Source organism: Leptodactylus fuscus, chromosome 2 (genome assembly GCF_031893055.1).
Source record: "Leptodactylus fuscus isolate aLepFus1 chromosome 2, aLepFus1.hap2, whole genome shotgun sequence".
NCBI classification, from domain to species: Eukaryota; Metazoa; Chordata; class Amphibia; order Anura; family Leptodactylidae; genus Leptodactylus; species Leptodactylus fuscus.
The window spans coordinates 265,839,785-265,861,631 of NC_134266.1; the positions used below are offsets into that span (position 1 = coordinate 265,839,785).

Below are 21,847 nucleotides of genomic sequence, written 5' to 3' on the forward strand. Positions count from 1 at the left end.
GTATAATACTGTGTGCAGGGGCCACTATGGGGTATAATACTGTGTGCAGGGGCAACTATGGGGGATAATACTGTGTGCAGGGGCTACTATGGGGCATAATACTGTGTGCAGGGGCCACTATGGGGCATAATACTGTGTGCAGGGACCACTATGGGGCATAATACTGTGTGCAGGGGCCACTATGGGGGATAATACTGTGTGCAGGGGCCACTATGGGGGATAATACTTTGTGCAGGGGCCACTATGGGGGATAATACTGTGTGCAGGGGCTAATATGGGGCATAATACTGTGTGCAGGGGACACTATGGGGCACAATACTGTGTGCAGGGGCCACTATGGGGGATAATACTGTGTGCAGGGGCCACTATGGGGCATAATACTGTGTGCAGGGGCCACTATGGGGGATAATACTGTGTGCAGGGGCCACTATGGGGGATAATACTGTGTGCAGGGGCTACTATGGGGCATAATACTGTGTGCAGGGGCCACTATGGGGTATAATACTGTGTGCAGGGGCCACTATGGGGTATAATACTGTGTGAAGGGGCCACTATGGGGGATAATACTGTGTGCAGGGCTACTATGGGGCATAATACTGTGTGCAGGGGCCACTATGGGGCATAATACTGTGTGCAGGGCCACTATGGGACATAATACTGTGTGCAGGGACCACTATGGGGTATAATACTTTGTGCAGGGGCCACTATGGGACATAATACTGTGTGCAGGGGCTAATATGGGGCATAATACTGTGTGCAGGGGCTAATATGGGGCATAATACTGTGTGCAGGGGCCACTATGGGGCACAATACTGTGTGCAGGGGCCACTATGGGGGATAATACTGTGTGCAGGGGCCACTATGGGGCATAATACTGTGTGCAGGGGCCACTATGGGGGATAATACTGTGTGCAGGGGCCACTATGGGGGATAATACTGTGTGCAGGGGCCACTATGGGGGATAATACTGTGTGCAGGGGGCCACTATGGGGGATAATACTGTGTGCAGGGGCCACTATGGGGGATAATACTGTGTGCAGGGACCACTATGGGGCATAATACTGTGTGCAGGGGCCACTATGGGGTATAATACTGTGTGCAGGGGCCACTATGGGGTATAATACTGTGTGCAGGGGCCACTATGGGGGATAATACTGTGTGCAGGGGCTACTATGGGGCATAATACTGTGTGCAGGGGCCACTATGGGGCATAATACTGTGTGCAGGGGCCACTATGGGACATAATACTGTGTGCAGGGGCCACTATGGGGTATAATACTGTGTGCAGGGGCCACTATGGGGCATAATACTGTGTGCAGGGGCCACTATGGGGCATAATACTGTGTGCAGGGGCCACTATGGGACATAATACTGTGTGCAGGGGCCACTATGGGGTATAATACTGTGTGCAGGGGCCACTATGGGGGATAATACTGTGTGCAGGGGCCACTATGGGGGATAATACTGTGTGCAGGGGCCACTATGGGACATAATACTGTGTGCAGGGGCCACTATGGGACATAATACTGTGTGCAGGGGCCACTATGGGACATAATACTGTGTGCAGGGGCCACTATGGGAATAATACTGTGTGCAGGGTCCACTATAGGGGATAATACTGTGTACAGGGGCCACTATGGGGGATAATATTGTGTACAGGGGCCACTATGGGGGATAATACTGTGTACAGGGGCCACTATGGGGTATAATACTGTGTACAGGGGCCACTATGGGGTATAATACTGTGTACAGGGGCCACTATGGGGGATAATACTGTGTGCAGGGGCCACTATGGGGTATAATACTGTGTACAGGGGCCACTATGGGGGATAATACTGTGTGCAGGGGTATAATACTGTGTACAGGGGCCACTATGGGGGATAATACTGTGTGCAGGGGCCACTATGGGAATAATACTGTGTGCAGGGTCCACTATAGGACATAATACTGTGTGCAGGGGCCACTATGGGGAGTAATACTGTGTACTGGGACCACTATAGGGCGTAATAGTGTGCGCAGGGGCTACTATGGGGCATATAGTGTGCAGGAATGTGGGGGGGGGGTAGGTCAGTTAGGGTCTTTGGCGTCGGTCAGGGGGGAGGTTGCATGTCAATGCTAAAAGTCATTGTCTAGTTTACAAGTTTTAGGGCTAGTTCACACGGGGACATGGACGCTGATTTTGACAGCGGATTTCGCGGTCAAATCAGCGTCCATACAATGTATCCCTATGTGAACTGCTCGCTTTTTTTTTTCTGCTAGCTCGCTAGCAGAAAAAGAAGCGACATGGCCTATCTTTCGGGCGGAAGCCACTCGCGATGAGCCGCGGCTTCCGCCCAGCCGCAGCGCCCTCCATGTCGGCTCATTCATTTGAGCCGACAGTGGAGGTGAACGCCGCGACCACGATGGTCGCGGCGGGAGCAGTTCACATAGTGTGGACATTGTATGGACGCTGATTTGGCCGCAAAATCTGCTGTCAAAATCAGCGACCATGTCCCCGTGTGAACTAGCCCTTAGTGTCAGAGACTCTCTGGAGGACTCATTACACCAATGCATTACATTGATTTCAACAAACAGGGTGTAATACTGTATTTTTCCTGCGGGGGTGCTGCAGGGATATTGAATACTGGGTTTATCTACAGATTACAGCCGATCAAGGAGGTCCCAGTATTTTGATACCTTGGGATGAGACTTTCAGGAGATCCACTTTAGGCTTACTAGTCGCTTATCTGCTCATACTAGCCCAAACTAAGGCAATGCGGACATGTTGCCTTACGTGCTGTAACTCTGGTGAGATTATAGATTTTGGCATTATCTTCTCCGCTATGTCCTATCAGTAAATGATGGGTAAGAACGCTTCTGGGGAAGGACTCATGACTCACCACGTCTCATCTGATATCTCCGCTCACAACAGTCATGAGACACAATACAGTTATACCATAAGTAAGTGAACCCACAGAACCCAGGGCGGGCCCCTTCTCTTACATTATGGCAACCATTACCCCTTTAACTGCTACAATAGATACAATTGTAACAAACCCTCGGCTCTAGGAACTCCGCCGGTAGATTCAGAACCTTACAGTGTTAACAGCAGCACAGAGGATGTCAGAGTACAGGTGTTAATCCTCTATTTTTTACACTCTCTTTACCTTTCATCCCCAGGCCAAGAGCGATTTGGGAACATGACGAGGGTCTACTACAGAGAAGCTGTGGGAGCGTTCATCGTCTTTGATGTTACGAGGCCGGCGACCTTTGAGGCTGTCACTAAGTGGAAAGAAGATTTAGACTCAAAATTGACTCTCTCTAATGGCTTGCCAGTTTCTGCAGTTCTGCTAGCCAACAAATGTGACCAGGGCAAAGATGGCTTTAAAAACAACTGCAGCAAAATGGAGCAGTTCTGCAAGGAGCACGGCTTTGTGGGCTGGTTCGAAACCTCGGCAAAGGTGGGTGTCCTAGAAATGGAGTCATACAGTTACTCTATCTAACAGGGGTGTCAGGGACCATGATATGGATGACTGCGGCCTCTTCACTCCTTACCAAGTACAGCGCCATGCATTGCAAAGTGGTTGTGCTTAGTATTGCAGCCTCATTTGCTTGATGGGACTGAGCTGCAGCATAGCCTTGTGACCAATGGACGTGATGTCATAAGAGGAAGTGGCTCTCAATAGAATAGTCCTGGATATCCCATTAAATAAGTTTAATTAGGGTTTCTGGGACTATAATATTGATTGGCTATCCTTAGAAAAGACATTAATATTATGGGGTCCAAACTGACCCATCAGCTGAATTTAGGCCCCATGTGGTTCCCCTACCTACAAAACATCTGAGTACTCCGATGGTAGCGATCACAATGTTAATAAAATAAGGAGCATTTCTTGTAGCATTCATTAACAACTATGTAATGGCCCCCTCAATACCCCCACATATAGTATAATGGCTCCATCAGTGTCCCACATGCAGTATAATGGACACCTCACCGCCCCTACATGTAGTATAATGGACCCTTTAGTGCCCCAATTGTACTATTATGGCTTCAATAGTGGCAATACATGTAGTGTAATGGCCCCGTCAGTGCCCCGACACCCAGTAGAATGTCACTGCCCTCATACTCAGTGGAATGGCCCTGTCGCTGCCCCACATGTAATATAATGATCCCCAAAGTTCCCCCACATATAATAAAATGGGCCCCTACAGTGGCCCTATATATAAAGGTCCCCATGCTACATGATGTTTAGAGAATGAGTGGTAACTTGTATTCATTACCTACCAATGAGGCAGGTTAAGGGTACCATGGACCTCAGGCTAATAAGTGCCACCCCCAATCATGCCGAAGATCTGTGTGACAGTATAATGTTCCAATAGTGGCCCCTGCACACAGTGTAATATCTCATAGTGGCCCCTGCACACAGTATAATGTCCCACAGTCATCCCTCCTAACATTATTATCCCCCATAGTGGCCCCTGTACACAGTATTATGCCCCATAGTGGCCCCTGCACACAGTATTATGTCTCATAGTGGCCCCTGCACACAGTATTATGTCCCATAGTGGCCCCTGCACACAGTATTATGTCTCATAGTGGCCCCTGCACACAGTATTATGCCCCATAGTGGCCCCTGCACACAGTATTATGTCCCATAGTGGACCCTGAACACAGTATTATGTCCCATAGTGGCCCCTGCACACAGTATTATCCCCCATAGTGGCCCCTGCACACAGTATTATGTCCTATAGTGGCCCCTGCACACAGTATTATGTTCTATAGTGGCCCCTGCACACAGTATTATCCCCCATAGTGACTCCTGCACACAGTATTATGTCCCATAGTGGCCCCTGCACACAGTATTATCCCCCATAGTGGCCCCTGCACACAGTATTATCCCCCATAGTGGCCCCTGCACACAGTATTATCCACCATAGTGGCCCCTGCACACAGTATTATCCCCCATAGTGACCCCTGCACACAGTATTATGTCCCATAGTGGCCCCTGCACACAGTATTATGTCCCATAGTGGCCCCTGCACACAGTATTATGTCCCATAGTGGCCCCTGCACACAGTATTATCCCCCATAGTGGCCCCTGCACACAGTATTATGCCCCATAGTGGCCCCTGCACACAGCATTATACCCCATAGTGGCCCCTGCACACAGTATTATCCCCCATAGTGGCCCCTGCACACAGTATTATCCCCCATAGTGGCCCCTGCACACAGTATTATCCCCCATAGTGGCCCCTGCACACAGTATTATAACCCCATAGTGGCCCCTGCACACAGTATTATCCCCCATAGTGGCCTCTGCACTCAGTATTATGTCCCATAGTGTCCCCTGCACACAGTATTATCCCCCATAGTGTCCCCTGCACACAGTATTATCCCCCATAGTGTCCCCTGCACACAGTATTATGTCCCCATAGTGGCCCCTGCACACAGTATTATCCCCCATAGTGGCCCCTGCACACAGTATTATCCCCCATAGTGGCCCCTGCACACAGTATTATCCCCCATAGTGGCCCCTGCACACAGTATTATCCCCCATAGTGGCCCCTGCACACAGTATTATCCCCCATAGTGGCCCCTGCACACAGTATTATCCCCCATAGTGGCCCCTGCACACAGTATTATCCCCCATAGTGGCCCCTGCACACAGTATTATCCCCCATAGTGACCCCTGCACACAGTATTATGTCCCATAGTGGCCCCTGCACACAGTATTATGTCCCATAGTGGCCCCTGCACACAGTATTATGTCCCATAGTGGCCCCTGCACACAGTATTATCCCCCATAGTGGCCCCTGCACACAGTATTATGCCCCATAGTGGCCCCTGCACACAGCATTATGCCCCATAGTGGCCCCTGCACACAGTATTATCCCCCATAGTGGCCCCTGCACACAGTATTATCCCCCATAGTGGCCCCTGCACACAGTATTATCCCCCATAGTGGCCCCTGCACACAGTATTATCCCCCATAGTGGCCCCTGCACACAGTATTATCCCCCATAGTGTCCCCTGCACACAGTATTATGTCCCCATAGTGGCCCCTGCACACAGTATTATCCCCCATAGTGGCCCCTGCACACAGTATTATCCCCCATAGTGGCCCCTGCACACAGTATTATCCCCCATAGTGGCCCCTGCACACAGTATTATCCCCCATAGTGGCCCCTGCACACAGTATTATCCCCCATAGTGGCCCCTGCACACAGTATTATCCCCCATAGTGACCCCTGCACACAGTATTATGTCCCATAGTGGCCCCTGCACACAGTATTATGTCCCATAGTGGCCCCTGCACACAGTATTATCCCCCATAGTGTCCCCTGCACACAGTATTATGTCCCCATAGTGGCCCCTGCACACAGTATTATCCCCCATAGTGGCCCCTGCACACAGTATTATCCCCCATAGTGGCCCCTGCACACAGTATTATCCCCCATAGTGGCCCCTGCACACAGTATTATCCCCCATAGTGGCCCCTGCACACAGTATTATCCCCCATAGTGGCCCCTGCACACAGTATTATCCCCATAGTGGCCCCTGCACACAGTATTATCCCCCATAGTGACCCCTGCACACAGTATTATGTCCCATAGTGGCCCCTGCACACAGTATTATGTCCCATAGTGGCCCCTGCACACAGTATTATGTCCCATAGTGGCCCCTGCACACAGTATTATCCCCCATAGTGGCCCCTGCACACAGTATTATGCCCCATAGTGGCCCCTGCACACAGAATTATACCCCATAGTGGCCCCTGCACACAGTATTATCCCCATAGTGGCCCCTGCACACAGTATTATCCCCCATAGTGGCCCCTGCACACAGTATTATCCCCCATAGTGGCCCCTGCACACAGTATTATCCCCCATAGTGGCCCCTGCACACAGTATTATACCCCATAGTGGCCCCTGCACACAGTATTATCCCCCATAGTGGCCTCTGCACACAGTATTATGTCCCATAGTGTCCCCCTGCACACAGTATTATGTCCCACAGTGATCCCTCCATACAGTGCTATGTCCTGAGTGGCCCCTACATTAATAAAATTTAAAAAATCTCACATCTATAGGGATTTTCTAACAAGTTCCTATTATACCCTGAGGTCTCAGATATTAGTGTACTGCTTGCTGGCTCTATATGGGAATCATTACCACCCCCCAGAGCTAAGCATAGGATATCTATACTATAGTCCAGAGATACCCAAAGCAGCAGTCTATAGATGGCTGTCTGGGGTCCCTGATCATGTTTCGAGGCCCATTAATGGATCAGGTACCTATTTACCGAGTAGTTATCTATAGGGGGCATTGGGGAGACTGTTATCGCCCTCTGAAGGATGGCTAATTTGCATATTTACCATAAGGCATTGCTTGTTAGTCTCCATATATTAGCTGGATCTCATCAATGAGAGTGATTAGCACCCCCTATAGCTAAGAATATCAATCATGTGCTACAGATATAGAACTCAATCAATCCAGGAAGGACATCGCTGGTATTACTCATGTGCTATGTGCTGTGTGCTCAGAGGGGGGCGCTAAATAGGGGGTCATAATAATGAGACTGGGGATCTGCGTTTGATACTCTGCCTTTTGTAGCAATTTACTAAAATTAGCCTTCACAGAAGTTCTGTCGTCCCCCATTATCCCTCCTCCATGAAGCTTCGCTCGGGCTGACAGCTGGTGGGAGGGCGACGGCGACTTCTCAGGTTTTCCAATCAGCTGAGTTATTATTGTAATGGCGAACTTGTTAGAGGAGACATTTTCCTCCCGCGATCTGCTCTGTCCGTGTTCACTGCCCAGCGCCCCTCAGAAATAATACAGAATCCCACTTCTGGAACATTTTCGGAAACATTGAAGCAATTTCTATCCGTATATCCACATCATGTTACTGGTCCATGAGCTCTTTGTAGAGTAGACCTAGTATAGCTTCAGTCTGTGCCAGTGGCGGACATATTGTTTTTACATCACAGGGGCCCATAAGGGGGAGAGGGCCCACTGTGGCCACTTAGTATTGTGCTCCCCTCCCTATCTTATTGGACAACCAAATATGTTCTCAAGCTCTTCACTGCCCTATTCCAGCAGGAGCATCACCATGAACCTATTTACTAAGAGGAAATATCGTTGGAGCAATCTGTACAGGTGCACAGGGACCCTATAGGTCAGGGGGCCAGATAGGTCAGGAGACCCTGTAGGTCAAGGGGTCCGGTAGGTCAGGGAGCCCGGCAGGTCAGGGGGCCCGGTAGGTCAGGGAGCCTGGTAGGTCAGGGGGCGCTATCACCTTTATAGCAGCTTTTGAATGTTAGTTACATTGCAGGTAAATGTTTAATCTATAGAACACCATGGCAGACAATTACTGGTGGATTGATAAACATGGGGGGCGCTGTATGGTGAGATACTGGAAAACAAGGGGCCCATAGCTGTTCTTTTACAGGATTTTTATTTTCCTGTGTCCAACTCTGTACCCTAGAGAGTACCCCCGGCATGTTAGTAATAAACCCTGCCCTGCCCCCCACACCTACAGTGATGCTACCACTATCCCCTCATTGGTCTGGTCATACAGGATATCTGCAGCCTATATGATTTTATTTCACAGGGACCTTCTTGCCTACGTGGTAACCAAGAAAACCCAAAAAGTCACTCTAAATAATCACAATAATCCTTGTGTTTGTAGCAGCTGAGCTGTGTGTTATGATGTTCTGCAGCAGCTGAGGTGTGTATTATGATGTTCTGCAGCAGCTGAGGTGTGTATTATGATGTTCTGCAGCAGCTGAGGTGTGTATTATGATGTTCTGCAGCAGCTGAGGTGTGTATTATGATGTTCTGCAGCAGCTGAGGTGTATATTATGAGGTTCTGCAGCAGCTGAGGTGTGTATTATGAGGTTCTGCAGCAGCTGAGGTGTGTATTATGAGGTTCTGTAGCAGTTGCAGTGTGTATTATGATGTTCTGCATCAGCTGAGGTGTGTATTATGAGGTTCTGCAGCAGCTGAGGTGTATATTATGAGGTTCTGCAGCAGCTGAGGTGTGTATTATGAGGTTCTGCAGCAGCTGAGGTGTGTATTATGAGGTTCTGCAGCAGCTGAGGTGTGTATTATGAGGTTCTGCAGCAGCTGAGGTGTGTATTATGATGTTCTGCACCAGCTGAGGTGTGTATTATGAGGTTCTGCAGCAGCTGAGGTGTGTATTGAGGTTCTGCAGCAGCTGAGGTGTGTATTATGAGGTTCTGCAGCAGCTGAGGTGTGTACTATGAGGTTCTGCAGCAGCTGAGGTGTGTACTATGAGGTTCTGCAGCAGCTGAGGTGTGTACTATGAGGTTCTGCAGCAGCTGAGGTGTGTATTGCACATCTTCTGGGTTCTGGCACTTCATCAAGGTCCTCTTCTAGCCTTCTGAGTGATGTTACGGGCCCGGGGCACATCTGGTGGTCCCCCGGAATCTGTGATATCATACTGGAGGCCAGAAGAAGACCACGATAGAACACAAGATGCCATAAGGGAACGCAGGAGGGGTCAGAGGGGCCAACCTCTTCAGTAACACTTATGGTTCGGAGCAAAACAGTGGGGCAAATCTTCTGAATATTCATGAAATTAATCTTGCAAGGTTTCTCCATCTCCAGTGGAAATATTCTTTTGGTATTTGCCCAACTTATGGAGTCCTTGTGAGTCCTTCTTATAAGAGTTACCCACAAAAACATCCGAACCTTTACATTATCTTCAGTTACAATCCCACAACTAATGTAAGAACATGACAACCATGTGGTGCGGCCCCGGCCTCAATGACTGAGCTTTTTATTTCACCCCTCGCTGACTGTAATGCGCGGAAATATTTTTACACTTCACTACTTAAACTCTTGACCCGATCCCTTTCATTGGTTGCGAAATGCTTTGTCCTAAAATTTTCCACTTAATTTACCATTTTAGTTTCCGTGGTGGAATTAATTTAGTAATAAGAAAGTTTCTAACATATTTTTTAAGCATCAATTAGTTCAGCGCCAGTAACAAGAATAGAGTCCTCAGTGCGGCCCGGGATCTGCGGGGTTGGGGCTTCCGTGGCCAAAGGTCGCAACGATATAGCAATAAAAACCAAAATTTAGAAACTCAGCACAAATGTCCCCTTGTTGGATAAGATAAGATAAGATAATCCTTTAATAGTCCCACAGTGGGGAAAATGTAAACCATGGAGCATCGGCCCACTGTCCATGGAGTAGAAGACATTGCCCATACACTGAAGAAGAAGGGTCGAGAGCGCTCAAAATACGGATGGGTGCTCTGGAATAAATTAGGTTAGAGCGAGTAAAAATGGAGAAAGGTAAAATAAAATTTTTGTGAATTAAATATTACAAAAATGGGAGCATTTACTAGGCAAATTGGGGCATATTGATAAGCGCCAGTCATCATAGCCCCTGAGCCGGTGGAGGGTGCCCCCAGCGCCGCACCTCTCATGAGGCGACCTGAAGCGACCGCTTTAGGCGGCGCTATTCCAGGTCTCGGCAGTCCAGCACGGGAAGCGAGCGGTGGATTGGGGAGGCCCTGTGGACGCAGCGCTGCTCCAGCGGCCTCCCCTCATGCTTAGCAGAGAGCAGGTCCTCTCTGCTTGCTAACGCCGCCCGTCCACCCCCTCCTCCAGGGGGAGGCGTCTTTCTGTCGTCCGCCTCAGGCGGCAAAAAAGCTAGGTTCACCCCTGGGTGCACCTAGTATATGACAACGTGCTGCTTCCTCATAAATAAGATGCACCCACTGCCGGGCCATAGGCCTGGAGGGAAACGTATGCCAATAAAGATGGGCAAACCCCCCCAAGATTTTTCATTTCAGATTCGGATGGCTCAGGTCCTTGATTCAGATACTGAAAGTGACATTATTATACTGCAGGGTTTCTTCAGATCCTGGAGTGTAATAGGTGGAGGCCCAGGGGTGGTGTAAAAAATAAAAAAATATAATCAGCTTCCCTCACCTCATTTGGGCCTCTTCCCTTCGCCCACTGCTCTCTCTTGGTTGCCTTGGTAAACATCATATGCCCAGGGTCACCGATGAGGCCTATGATTGGCCTACATGGACATACCTATTGTCGTGACGTCACCAAGAGAGCCCCGGACACCGCAAAGAGGACTAAAAGAGTTAAGGGAAGGTGAGTATAAATGCCTCCACCTATTAAACTCTGGGGTCTGAAAACCCCCCAGAGAATAATGATTTACCACAAGACATGTCACAGCGGCCATTTTAGCTCATCCCGGACGAGTCCCCAATTGTTCAGTTTTGTTAAAAACTGAACAATTTGGAATATTCAGGTCGAATTGGTTGGAAGGGGTTCACTCATCTCTATACACCAGTCTTCATAGCCCCTGAGCTGGCAGAGGGTGCACCTCAAGACATAAATAAGGGGCACCCTCTACCAGGCTGTGCACATGGAGAGAAATCTATGCCAGCCCTTAGACCGATCAGATATTTATGGCCTATCCTACCACACCCCTTTAGTATAAAGATTGGTCTTCTATTGAAGTTAACGTCTACTTGCCCTATAAAAATAAATCTTAAAGGGAACCTGTCACAACTATTTGGGACGTCAGGTTCCCTTTAAAGTCTTCAGACCAGCAGATGCTTCTTCTCGTTCCTTCTCTCTGGTATTGGTGTCCCTGACATTTCTCCTGTTTCTAGGAGGTGGATAAGTGTAACATTTGCAGAGATTTGCAATACTCATGTTGCGTTGAGTGCACTTACGTCTAGGTGATAATTTCCTGGAGGGTTCTAGTCTGGAAAAGCTTCAGCTGTACAGGACACAGATTTTGCTTTGCTTTGCTTGAGGCTGATGCAAGCATTGGCTTCCTGAGACATAACTGACCCACGGACATCTCTAATAGTCTCTAATGGTAATATTTACCTCCGAAATTTCCTCTTTTTTGAGTGGTTGTCCTACAAAAGGGACATGGTATCTGTCATTAGGGCGTTGTAACAATAGCAGCTCGTGGCCACCAGTGTCTTGCTACTGGGGATCACGGTCACCAGCTTACATACTACGTCCACTACTACTGTGTGACCCCAGCCCATTAACTTATTCTGTTTGACCCTAGCTTGTTCCTGACCATGGAACTTGTACTACCTGCCCTGACCTACTGCCCGACCAATGACTATGAACAAACTCTGCATGCCCAGACCTCAGTCTGTTTCACGACCTGTCTCTTGCTTGATCTTGTGTCTTCTCAAGCCTTGGCTTCAAGGCAGCTGTCGCCATCTATACCAACAGATCCATCATTGCTGTACTGTCCAGAAATGGGGTTTGACGGATAAAAACCATGGAGTACACCAAGACAACACCCATATGACTGGGCAACAGGAAGATGAACCTCATTTAGCTTCTTGTAGATGTCCTGGTGCATGGGAGGACCAGCAAGACCACCAGTGACCTTTCCGTTAACCCCTTCCCTTACCCTCTAGAAATGCTTAGTTAACCATTTGTGTTCCTTAGACCACCATGGATGATTTCTACCAATGGGAAATCCTTGTGGAATTTGTTTTGCGAATATTCACCAAGTTTTCCTGTAAGATTAGATTCAGACTGGACTTGTTGGGTCTTAACTCAACTAGACTAGACCAGGAGGATGCTCCCACTAATCAGGCTATTCATGGCCTATCTTTAGGAAATCCTCAAGCCTGAACAACACCTTTAACCTCTGACCACCCTAGGCGACCAGGACAGAGATGCGGACGGTAACCTCTGCATTGCCCTGGACCACATGGATGCCAATATTCACCCTTTCACTGCTGTAGATCTGCAGCGACTCATTTTATGCCTGCACCACCAGTCACTAGTAATCCTGTATAAATGGATATGAAGCCGGCTCCCCCTACAGGCGTCCGCCATATGTAGCGTCGTGCCAGAAATCCGGGCGATCCGATAGCGTAGATGGATGAGTTAAAACGCGGACACCTGTCATGTTCCTGAATTGACACTTATATTTGCTCCGCTTCTTGTCCTCAGGGTTGTTCTTTATGTTTCTACTTTGGGCTAGCAGTAAGACAAGCAGCCGGCGCGTGATCTACCGATAAATAGCCCGAGCTCTCACGATACGCGGGGCTATTGATTTCACATCCAGTCTGCTGATTACAAAGTACTGTAAATTTAGCCGTGAATTACTGCGCTGTTATGTAACGGGGAGCGGATTCATCAGAAGAAAGAGACGGAAAACAATGCTTACTATAAAAATCCCGCTATTGTTCTGGCCGCGGATGAGACGAGGTGAGCGAAGGATTTCTGGTATAACACAGGTGTTCATGGAGTCCCCAATACACACATCAGGCCAACAATACAGCAAATGGGGCGGATTGGTCACCCCTCACCCGATGACACCCTATTTATTATAAAGATAGGATAGAGAGCTTGGCTGCATTCACACTGGAAATTAGTTTCCACCCCCCCTCCCAAAACAAAATCCTGGATCTTCCCTCCATACCATATCCACAAAGGTCTTAGGTACATTTGCTGTTATCATGTATCATATTTATAATGTGTGAGAATTCTAATGCATTGCCCTACCAGTCCCCGCCACAGTAGGTGTGGGGCGCTGCAGGCACAGTGCACAGTGTTTTATTACTCTACTATAAGGGTTGATTATGTATTTCTGGATTCTTAAGCAGTGTCTGGTGGCTCCCTTATTTGTGCCCCAACACAGATTACACCCCCTACTTCGTGACCCCACACATGGACTAATGACTCCTTAGTGCCTCCAAACACAGCTTAATGTTCCCTTATTGCCCCCACACACAGTATAATGCTCCCTTAGTGCCCCCCACACAGTATAATGTTCCCTTATTGCCCCCACACACAGTATAATGCTCCCTTAGTGCCCCCCACACAGTATAATGTTCCCTTATTGCCCCCCACACACAGTATAATGCTCCCTTAGTGCCCCCCGACAGTATAATGTTCCCTTATTGCCCCCACACACAGTATAATGCTCCCTTAGTGCCCCCCACACAGTATAATGTTCCCTTATTGCCCCCCACACACAGTATAATGCTCCCTTAGTGCCCCCCGACAGTATAATGTTCCCTTATTGCCCTACACCATATAATGTTCCCTTATTGCCCCCACACACAGTATAATGTTCCCTTATTGCCCCCACACACAGGTCAATGCTCTCTTAGTGCCCCACACCATATAATGTTCCCTTATTGCCCCCACACACAGTATAATGTTCCCTTATTGCCCCACACCATATAATGTCCCCTTATTACTTCTGCACACAGTATAATGCTCCCTTAGTGCCCCCACACCATATAATGTTCCCTTATTGCCCCCACACACAGTATAATGTTCCCTTATTGCCCCCACACACAGGTTAATGCTCTTAGTGCCCCCACACACCATATAATGTTCCCTTAGTGCCCCCCGACACAGTATAATCCCTTATTGCCCCCACACACAGGTTAATGCTCTTAGCGCCCCCACACACCATATAATGTTCCCTTAGTGCCCCCCGACACAGTATAATGTTCCCTTATTGCCCCCACACACAGGTCAATGCTCTCTTAGTGCCCCCACACACCATATAATGTTCCCTTATTGCCCCCCACACACAGTATAATGCTCCCTTATTGCCCCCACACACAGTATAATGCTCCCTTAGTGCCCCCACACACCGTATAATGTTCCCTTAGTGCCCCCACACACCATATAATGTTCCCTTAGTGCCCCCCGACACAGTATAATGTTCCCTTATTGCCCCCACACCATATAATGTTCCCTCCGCCATCTTGGAGACCTAAGCACAGATCTTCTGTGGATGTAGGCTTTTTCAATCCATCTTTCTCTTCATGTTATCCCAGACAGACTGGATGATGATGCGATCAGGGGGCGGGATCATCACTTCCAGAACTCCTCCTCCAAATGAACAGAGAGCGGGTAAAGGGAAGAGCGTGACTCATAAGTAGAGAATCAGACTTCACAGGGTTGGCTTGTAGTCTGTTACCACGGAGACACATTGATCTGCATGGGAGCTGTGTACAAATAAACACGTTTGCCATTTTTTCATTATATGCTAGGTTCACGCTAGAGTTTCAGTATCTGTTCATCGGATTCGCTTGAGGAAAAACAGAAACCCTAAAAAGCAGTTACCTACAGAAAACCCAGACCCCATAGACTCTAATGGGGCTCGCCCAGTTTTCGCCCAAAATCTATAGTCTCATAGAAAAAATCCATATCCTATAATGCAACAGGCCAAAAAGCAGCGATTGTAATGGATTCTGAGAATTATAATTATATTATAATTCCGAATGCTGCTTTAGATGCGACTAGAGCGCACACAAACAATGCTGCATTATACATTTATTCATGTTGCCTCTCCGTCGCCTGTCACTGCCAGGATTCTCGCGGCTTACACAATACTACGCGGACCCTAGAGCCTCAAACGTAAGAAATAAGGTCACGTAAGCTACCGCTGAACACCTGCATCAGATCTGAGACCCCGCGCTGGGAACGTCGCCATCCCTGCTGTAATCTCTGAGGTCTACCTAAGCCCTTGTGATGTTTCGGGAGCGAGGACTATTTTCGGCTGTGCGTTCCTAATCCCCCGCTCGCCGTGTAGCCGGCTGTGCGGCGTCGCCTTCTCCTTGGCTCTTTGCATTGATTAGATTTTCACAGCGCTCTGAATATGATATGTTATAGAGCTGTGCAATCTGGGAACCTGGCCTCGAAATACCCCGCCGCCATTGGGATCGGGCGGTATTCAGAATATACTGGAGAAAGGAATTATATTATATTTAGTGTGTATGTGAGATGTAGCAGTGCCGGATGCATGTTGTATCTCCAGTGAGTGCTGTAGGGTCATCGACAGACCCAAGTAAAGCCATAGATAAGGTTAAGATTATCGGCAGGCCTAAAAACACAGACAAAATATCGATACTGCTGCGTTTTTTGGGGGGGTTTTAATAGGCCATTACTCCTGCCGGTAAGGGCCCTATTTACTTACCGATCCAGGAACCGGGATCGGCAGGTAAGGCCGCAGGGCCCGCAAACCCACAAACACTATCATTATACTTCGGGGGTGTTTTCAGACCTCCCCAAGTATAGTGATCAGAGGCCCAGGGGAGGTGAAGGAACAAAAACAATACTGTTACTTACCTCTCCTGGCTCCGGCAGGCTTCAGGCCTACTTGGGTCATGTTCCAGACGGCGCATGGGCTGGGCTTGTGTCCTTATGTGTCACGACGCAAGCCCTGGCTCAAGTGACGTCTCTTCCATCAATGAAGATGGCTGACCTCAGCGGGGAGTGCGCCAGAGCCCAGGAGAGGTAAGTAACAGTGTTTTTTATGTTCATATCCTCCTCTGGATCTCCGATTATTATACTTGAGGTTCTGGAAAGACCCGGTAGTATAATAATTGTTCATGGGTGGTCCACAATGAGGCACAATACTGTGTGCAGGGGCCACTATGGGGCATAATACTGTGTGCAGGGGCCACTATGGGGGATAATACTGTGTGCAGGGGCCACTATGGGGGATAATACTGTGTGCAGGGGCCACTATGGGGGATAATACTGTGTGCAGGGGCCACTATGGGGCATAATACTGTGTGCAGGGGCCACTATGGGGGGATAATACTGTGTGCAGGGGCCACTATGGTGCATAATACTGTGTGCAGGGGTCACTATGGGGCATAATACTGTGTGCAGGGGCCACTATGGGGGATAATACTGTGTGCAGGGGCCACTATGGGGCATAATACTGTGTGCAGGGGTCACTATGGGGCATAATACTGTGTGCAGGGGTCACTATGGGGCATAATACTGTGTGCAGGGGCCACTATGGGGCATAATACTGTGTGCAGGGGTCACTATGGGGCATAGTAGTGTGTTCAGGAATGTGGGGGGTCGGTTGGTTGGGGTCTTTGAGGGGGGGGGCATGTCAAAAGTTGGCGATTGCTAGTTACGCCACTGTAGGTTTTAGGTGCACAGAATGAGCCAGAATTGAGGTGCATTTAGTTTAGTAAACTTCCCCATTCTATGGATTTTCCTTCCTAAGGAAAGAAATAACAGATATCACAAACTCATCTCTGCTCCTTCACTGCTGCTCTTCTATTTCTATGTGTGAAGCTTATCCCAAGAGCTACCTTTACAGTATAGGTGCAGTAGGAGAAATTTAAAAATTTTTAATTTTATTTTTCCAGTCTTACGAGCTTTGCTTTTATTTGTATAATTAGTTTGCAAAATGTTTTTAAAAAATTTGTTCAAATTGTAACATTTTTTTAATTCACATTTTTTATTTTATTTTTTATTTTTTTCAGGAAAACATAAACATTGACGAGGCCTCCCGGTGTCTGGTGAAGCACATTATTGCGAGCGAGAGCGACCTAATGCAATCCGTGGAGCCGGACGTCGTAAAACCCCAAATGAATTCCTCCAAAATAGCTAGTTGTTCTGCTTGCTTTAAGTTCTAATTTGTATTAATATTTTTGTTGCCTTGGTTGAGTTGTTAAATAAAATCCAATAAGCGTGTTGCGGTGGCAGGAATGATTCCTCCCAGTGACTCATCTCTCGCAGGGAATGTTACTCTATGTATCAAGGTCGCGTCTCGTCATGTATCAAGACGCCAAACACCATTCTGTAGGTTACACTCCGGAATCTACAAAACAAATCACAAGATTTACAATATACAATAAATATTATAGTAACACTCAATTAACAAACAGAAATTTTAAAAAAGTTCTTTAAGCGCCATCTTCAGGATGGAGCAAGGAACTGCACTATGTGAACTTAAAGGGTATGATCACTCATGGCTATAGTGGGGTCAATGTTTTTCAAAAAAGGGCAACGGATGTGTTCACCTTTGCTAGAAGTCGGTTGAGGACTAGGGTTGAGCGATTGGGATCAGAAAAGATCGGATTCTGCGGGATCGAGGTCTGAGGTTATTTCCCACAATGCTTGGCTACTGGACAAGCCTTGTGGGAAAAGCTAAAATGATCGGCCAGTAGCCAAGCATTGTGGGAAATGACCTCCGACCTCAATCCTGATCGGAACCCGATCTTTTCCGATCCCATTGAGGACTCCAAATTCTCATGAAACAAATTCAATACATTATTACGAAACCTTAGACCAGCCGCAATACACATCATAACCACTGGGTGGCAACACATCCAAAAACAGCATAAACAGGTCCTATTGGAGTGTCACAAAATCATGTTTTGTTTTTTTTTCAAAGCTGGTCATCTCACTCCACTCAGAAGAAAAGTAAGGTTTATAAATATGAGATATCATATGATATATAAGCCCCCTGATATATCATATCTTATAGTCATGGTCACCCTGAGCATTTTGGTGTTTTGTTGTTCTAAATCCGTTCAGCCATTCCAAAGATATAAGCCCTTTAGTATTGTAAATTAAGGTCTACTAGCCGGTAACACTGTGGTTTCGCTGGGGATGGGGTCTTTGCATCACTTTCTTGGGTAGTGTATCCTGAACTAAAAGGGCCTATAACTTCTGAATAGCGTTTTTTTTAGCCAAAGCCAGGAGTGGATTGAGCAGAAGGTAGAAGTATAAGGACTTCCTATATATATCCATTTCCATTTGTAGCCATTCTTGGCTTTGGATCAAAAAAACGCAGCAAAATCTGCAACAAAAGAAGTTGCGTTTCCGCAAGGTGGGGTCTCAGCCTAAAGGAGTTATCCAGTTTTTAATACTGATGGCCTATACTTACGTTAGGCCATCAATATTAGATCTGCAGAGGTCGGAACCCCTACAGATCAGCTGTACTAGGGCACCATTGCCCCATTGAAGTCTATGGGACAGCATTGCAGTGCCCAAACCTGCTAGACTTTCCTCCCAGCACGTAACCATTACCAGCCGTGCTAAGGCTGATCTGTAGGGGTCCTGGGTGTCTGACTCCCAAAGATAACTGGGTGGTTAACATATGGTTAACCCCTTAAACATATGTTACACAGAACAATATCATAAAACGAGAGGATGACAATAAGGCTGGACATTAGAGATGAGCGAACAGTAAAATGTTCGAGGTTCGATATTCGTTTCGAGTAGCCCCTCAATATTCGACTACTCAAATCGAATATCGAACCCTATTATACTTATTATACTCTATGGGGGCGAAATGCTCGTTTCAGGGGTAGGCAACGTTCGATCAAATTATACTTACCAAGTCCACGAGTGAGGGTCGGGCTGGATCCTCCGAGAAGTCTTCTCCTTGCAGCGTCTCCGCAGCGTCTTCCGGCTCTGAATTCACTCTGCCAAGCATCGGGCCTGGGCAGAGCCGACTGCGCATGTCCACACTACAAGCGGACATGCGCAGTCGGCTCTGCCCAGGCCCGATGCCAGGCAGAGTGAATCCAGAGCCGGATGACACCGCGGGGAAGCTGCACGGAGAAGACTTCTAACGGTAGGAGAAGAACCAGCCTTGATTGGCCGACTGTATAGCATTCGGCCAATCAATGCTGGTTCTGCATTGAACTTTTACATTCGAACAGCAAGTGGTACTCGATCGAGTACGAGTATTTCGAATACCTACTCGATCGAGTACTACTCGCACATCTCTAGTGGACATACTGAAAATTTTTTGGAAATTTTTTTACATTTAGTGTTTCTATATAGACAGTTCGTTCTACCTAAAAATTGTGATAACTTTCAATATTTCTTATTCTGGTAAAACCGGACCGTTCTCAAAAAGGTGAGACCAAGGCCACGATCAGGACAAGGGGTATTGCCCTTAGGGGTCTAGTTGGATAAGGGGCCACCCTCCAATAATATCTTGGTTGCCAGTAGACATCAGTAGGAGAAGTTACAAAATTTGCTAAAGAAAGATTTAGAATTGGGTTATATAGGAACTATCCGAATCTATGCCGTGAGCTCCCTCTAGGCGGACGGGCATCCACTTATTTAATTGTATGGGGCCCACAAATTTTTGTTGGTGCTCTTCCGTGACGTTCTGAAATGACTTGCCGCAGGAATCCATCACCACCACTGGAAAAGGACACGGTCTCGCAGATTCAAGAAATCCCCTGTAAAATGTCATCGCACTTTTCAATCAGTATTTTTCTTGGTCGGACTGGAAGCCGAGTAATCAAAAGATGTGAACAGGTAAAATCTCATTTATCCCGAAATATCATTAGAAGTCTGGCAGAAATGTCCGCTGGGTGATGACAGTTTCCATTTGCAGGCGCTGACACATGCTCATACCCAGTGGGGAGACGACGGAGAATTGTAACGGGTTCTTTCCGGTTTTATCGGCAATCCTTCAAGTTTAATTTCTTTAAAGTTCACAATTGAAGTTGTAATTGGTGCAGCAGGTCCGCGGGTCGAAACATCAAAAACATCAAAGTCCTATTGGGGGGGTTTGTAGAACTTTTTAAGATAAACTTGAGATGTATGCCTGCCCCCAATGCTAAGAACTATTACTGCTAAAGTTACCCAAGGAACAGCGCCACACTTCTCATGAGGCGTTATGCCGGGGCCCCGGGGGGGGGAGGGGGCGCATTTTTACTGACCTAAGCCAGTCCAGGACAAGCTGTCCTGGACTGGCTTAGCGTCACCGTCTTGGCAGCCCGGCACGGGAAGCGAGCGGTGGATTGGGGAGGCTCTGTGGACGCAACGCTGCTTTAACTTACCTATTAGCAGCGCTGCTCTAGCGTCCGCCCCTCACGCTTAGCAGAGAGCAGGTCCTCTCCCTGCCTGCTCTCTGCCTGCTAATGCCGCCCCCTCTGCTCTGCCCCCTCCTCCCCACACGGGTGACGTGGCCACGTAATCAGGCCCGAACCCGACGTGTGCCTGCGTCCTACGTGGGGGTGGGGTGGGGGCGCTCTGAAGACTGGACCAAGAAGAACAGGGACCAAGAAGAACAGGGAGCTGCAGGTAAGCGGACACCGGTGGGGGGAGGGGTTAATCACTACACAGCGTGGGGTCCAAAAATTGAAACAATTTTTGGACTACATGCTGTGTAGTCAGGGGTGAACCTAGCCTTTTTGCCATTGGAGGGTGGTGGTGGGGTTTGGGATGGGGGGGGCCGCTTTCTGTCGTCCGCCTCAGGCAAAAAGGCTAGGTTCACCCCTGCCAAGGAATATGATCCCCTGGACGGTAACGGGTCCAAAAAACTATCAAAAATGGCAGATTGGTTGCCACTTACCTATACCCTTGTCTTTGGAGTGTGGAAGGAAACCCACACAAATACAGAGAGAATATACAAACTCCATCTAGGTGTTGTACTTTCCTGGATTCAAACCCACATAAGTTTGCCATGCCTACCAGTCAAACTCTGGTTGGGTCAACTCAAAGTGCTGCCTTGTTGTCCAGTCCACACCTAGGTCCCTCATGGCAACGTAAAATTAAAAAAAAAATCCCCAAACCACCATTTGTTCCCCACATCATACTGCCATCCAAGGTGAAATAGAATGAACATTCAGTAGCCAAATGAAACCTCCCTACCATTAATACTGAAGGGTTGATGGTAGAGCCCATGGTTGACCAGGATAGTGAAGGTTTGTATATACTGGTGGGATCTCTTAGGGTCCAGTCCTCAGCTACCCCTGGAGGACACAGACCCTGGGTGACTATCCCAGTTAGTTTTGGACTGAGTTCCTTGGGCTGGCCCTCCAGATAAAAGTGTTCTGTGGACTCAACCACCATCGGCCCCTAAGAAATTGGCCTTAATAATCTTCAAATTGGGTTGTCTTCTGCTGGATCTCTGAGGCCATTGTTGTTTCAAAGCTGGACCGATGGGGGATCCTTTGGTTCTCTGGCCAGTCTAACCCTTATACCAACAGTCAACCAACAATAGAAACTAAAGGTAGTGTTATCCCTTAGATAGTTCGTAGCCAAACTCTTTTTTGGCCACCAGGTAGTCCTCCTATTCCCCCTACACTTAC

At 47.9% G+C, this 21,847-nt stretch overlaps 1 protein-coding gene across 1 annotated transcript in view; it reads left to right on the forward strand.

Annotated features, from left to right (window-relative positions):
* The window catches only part of RAB38 (RAB38, member RAS oncogene family), a 38,938-nt gene extending 21,457 nt beyond the window's left edge, over nucleotides 1-17,481 (forward strand). The window contains exons 2-3 of the mRNA XM_075262990.1: nucleotides 3,160-3,440; nucleotides 17,267-17,481. Coding sequence (XP_075119091.1) covers nucleotides 3,160-3,440; nucleotides 17,267-17,419 — 434 coding nt within the window. The 3' untranslated portion in view covers nucleotides 17,420-17,481. The remainder of the gene's footprint in view (nucleotides 1-3,159; nucleotides 3,441-17,266) is intronic.
* The last annotated feature ends 4,366 nt before the right edge of the window (nucleotides 17,482-21,847 follow it).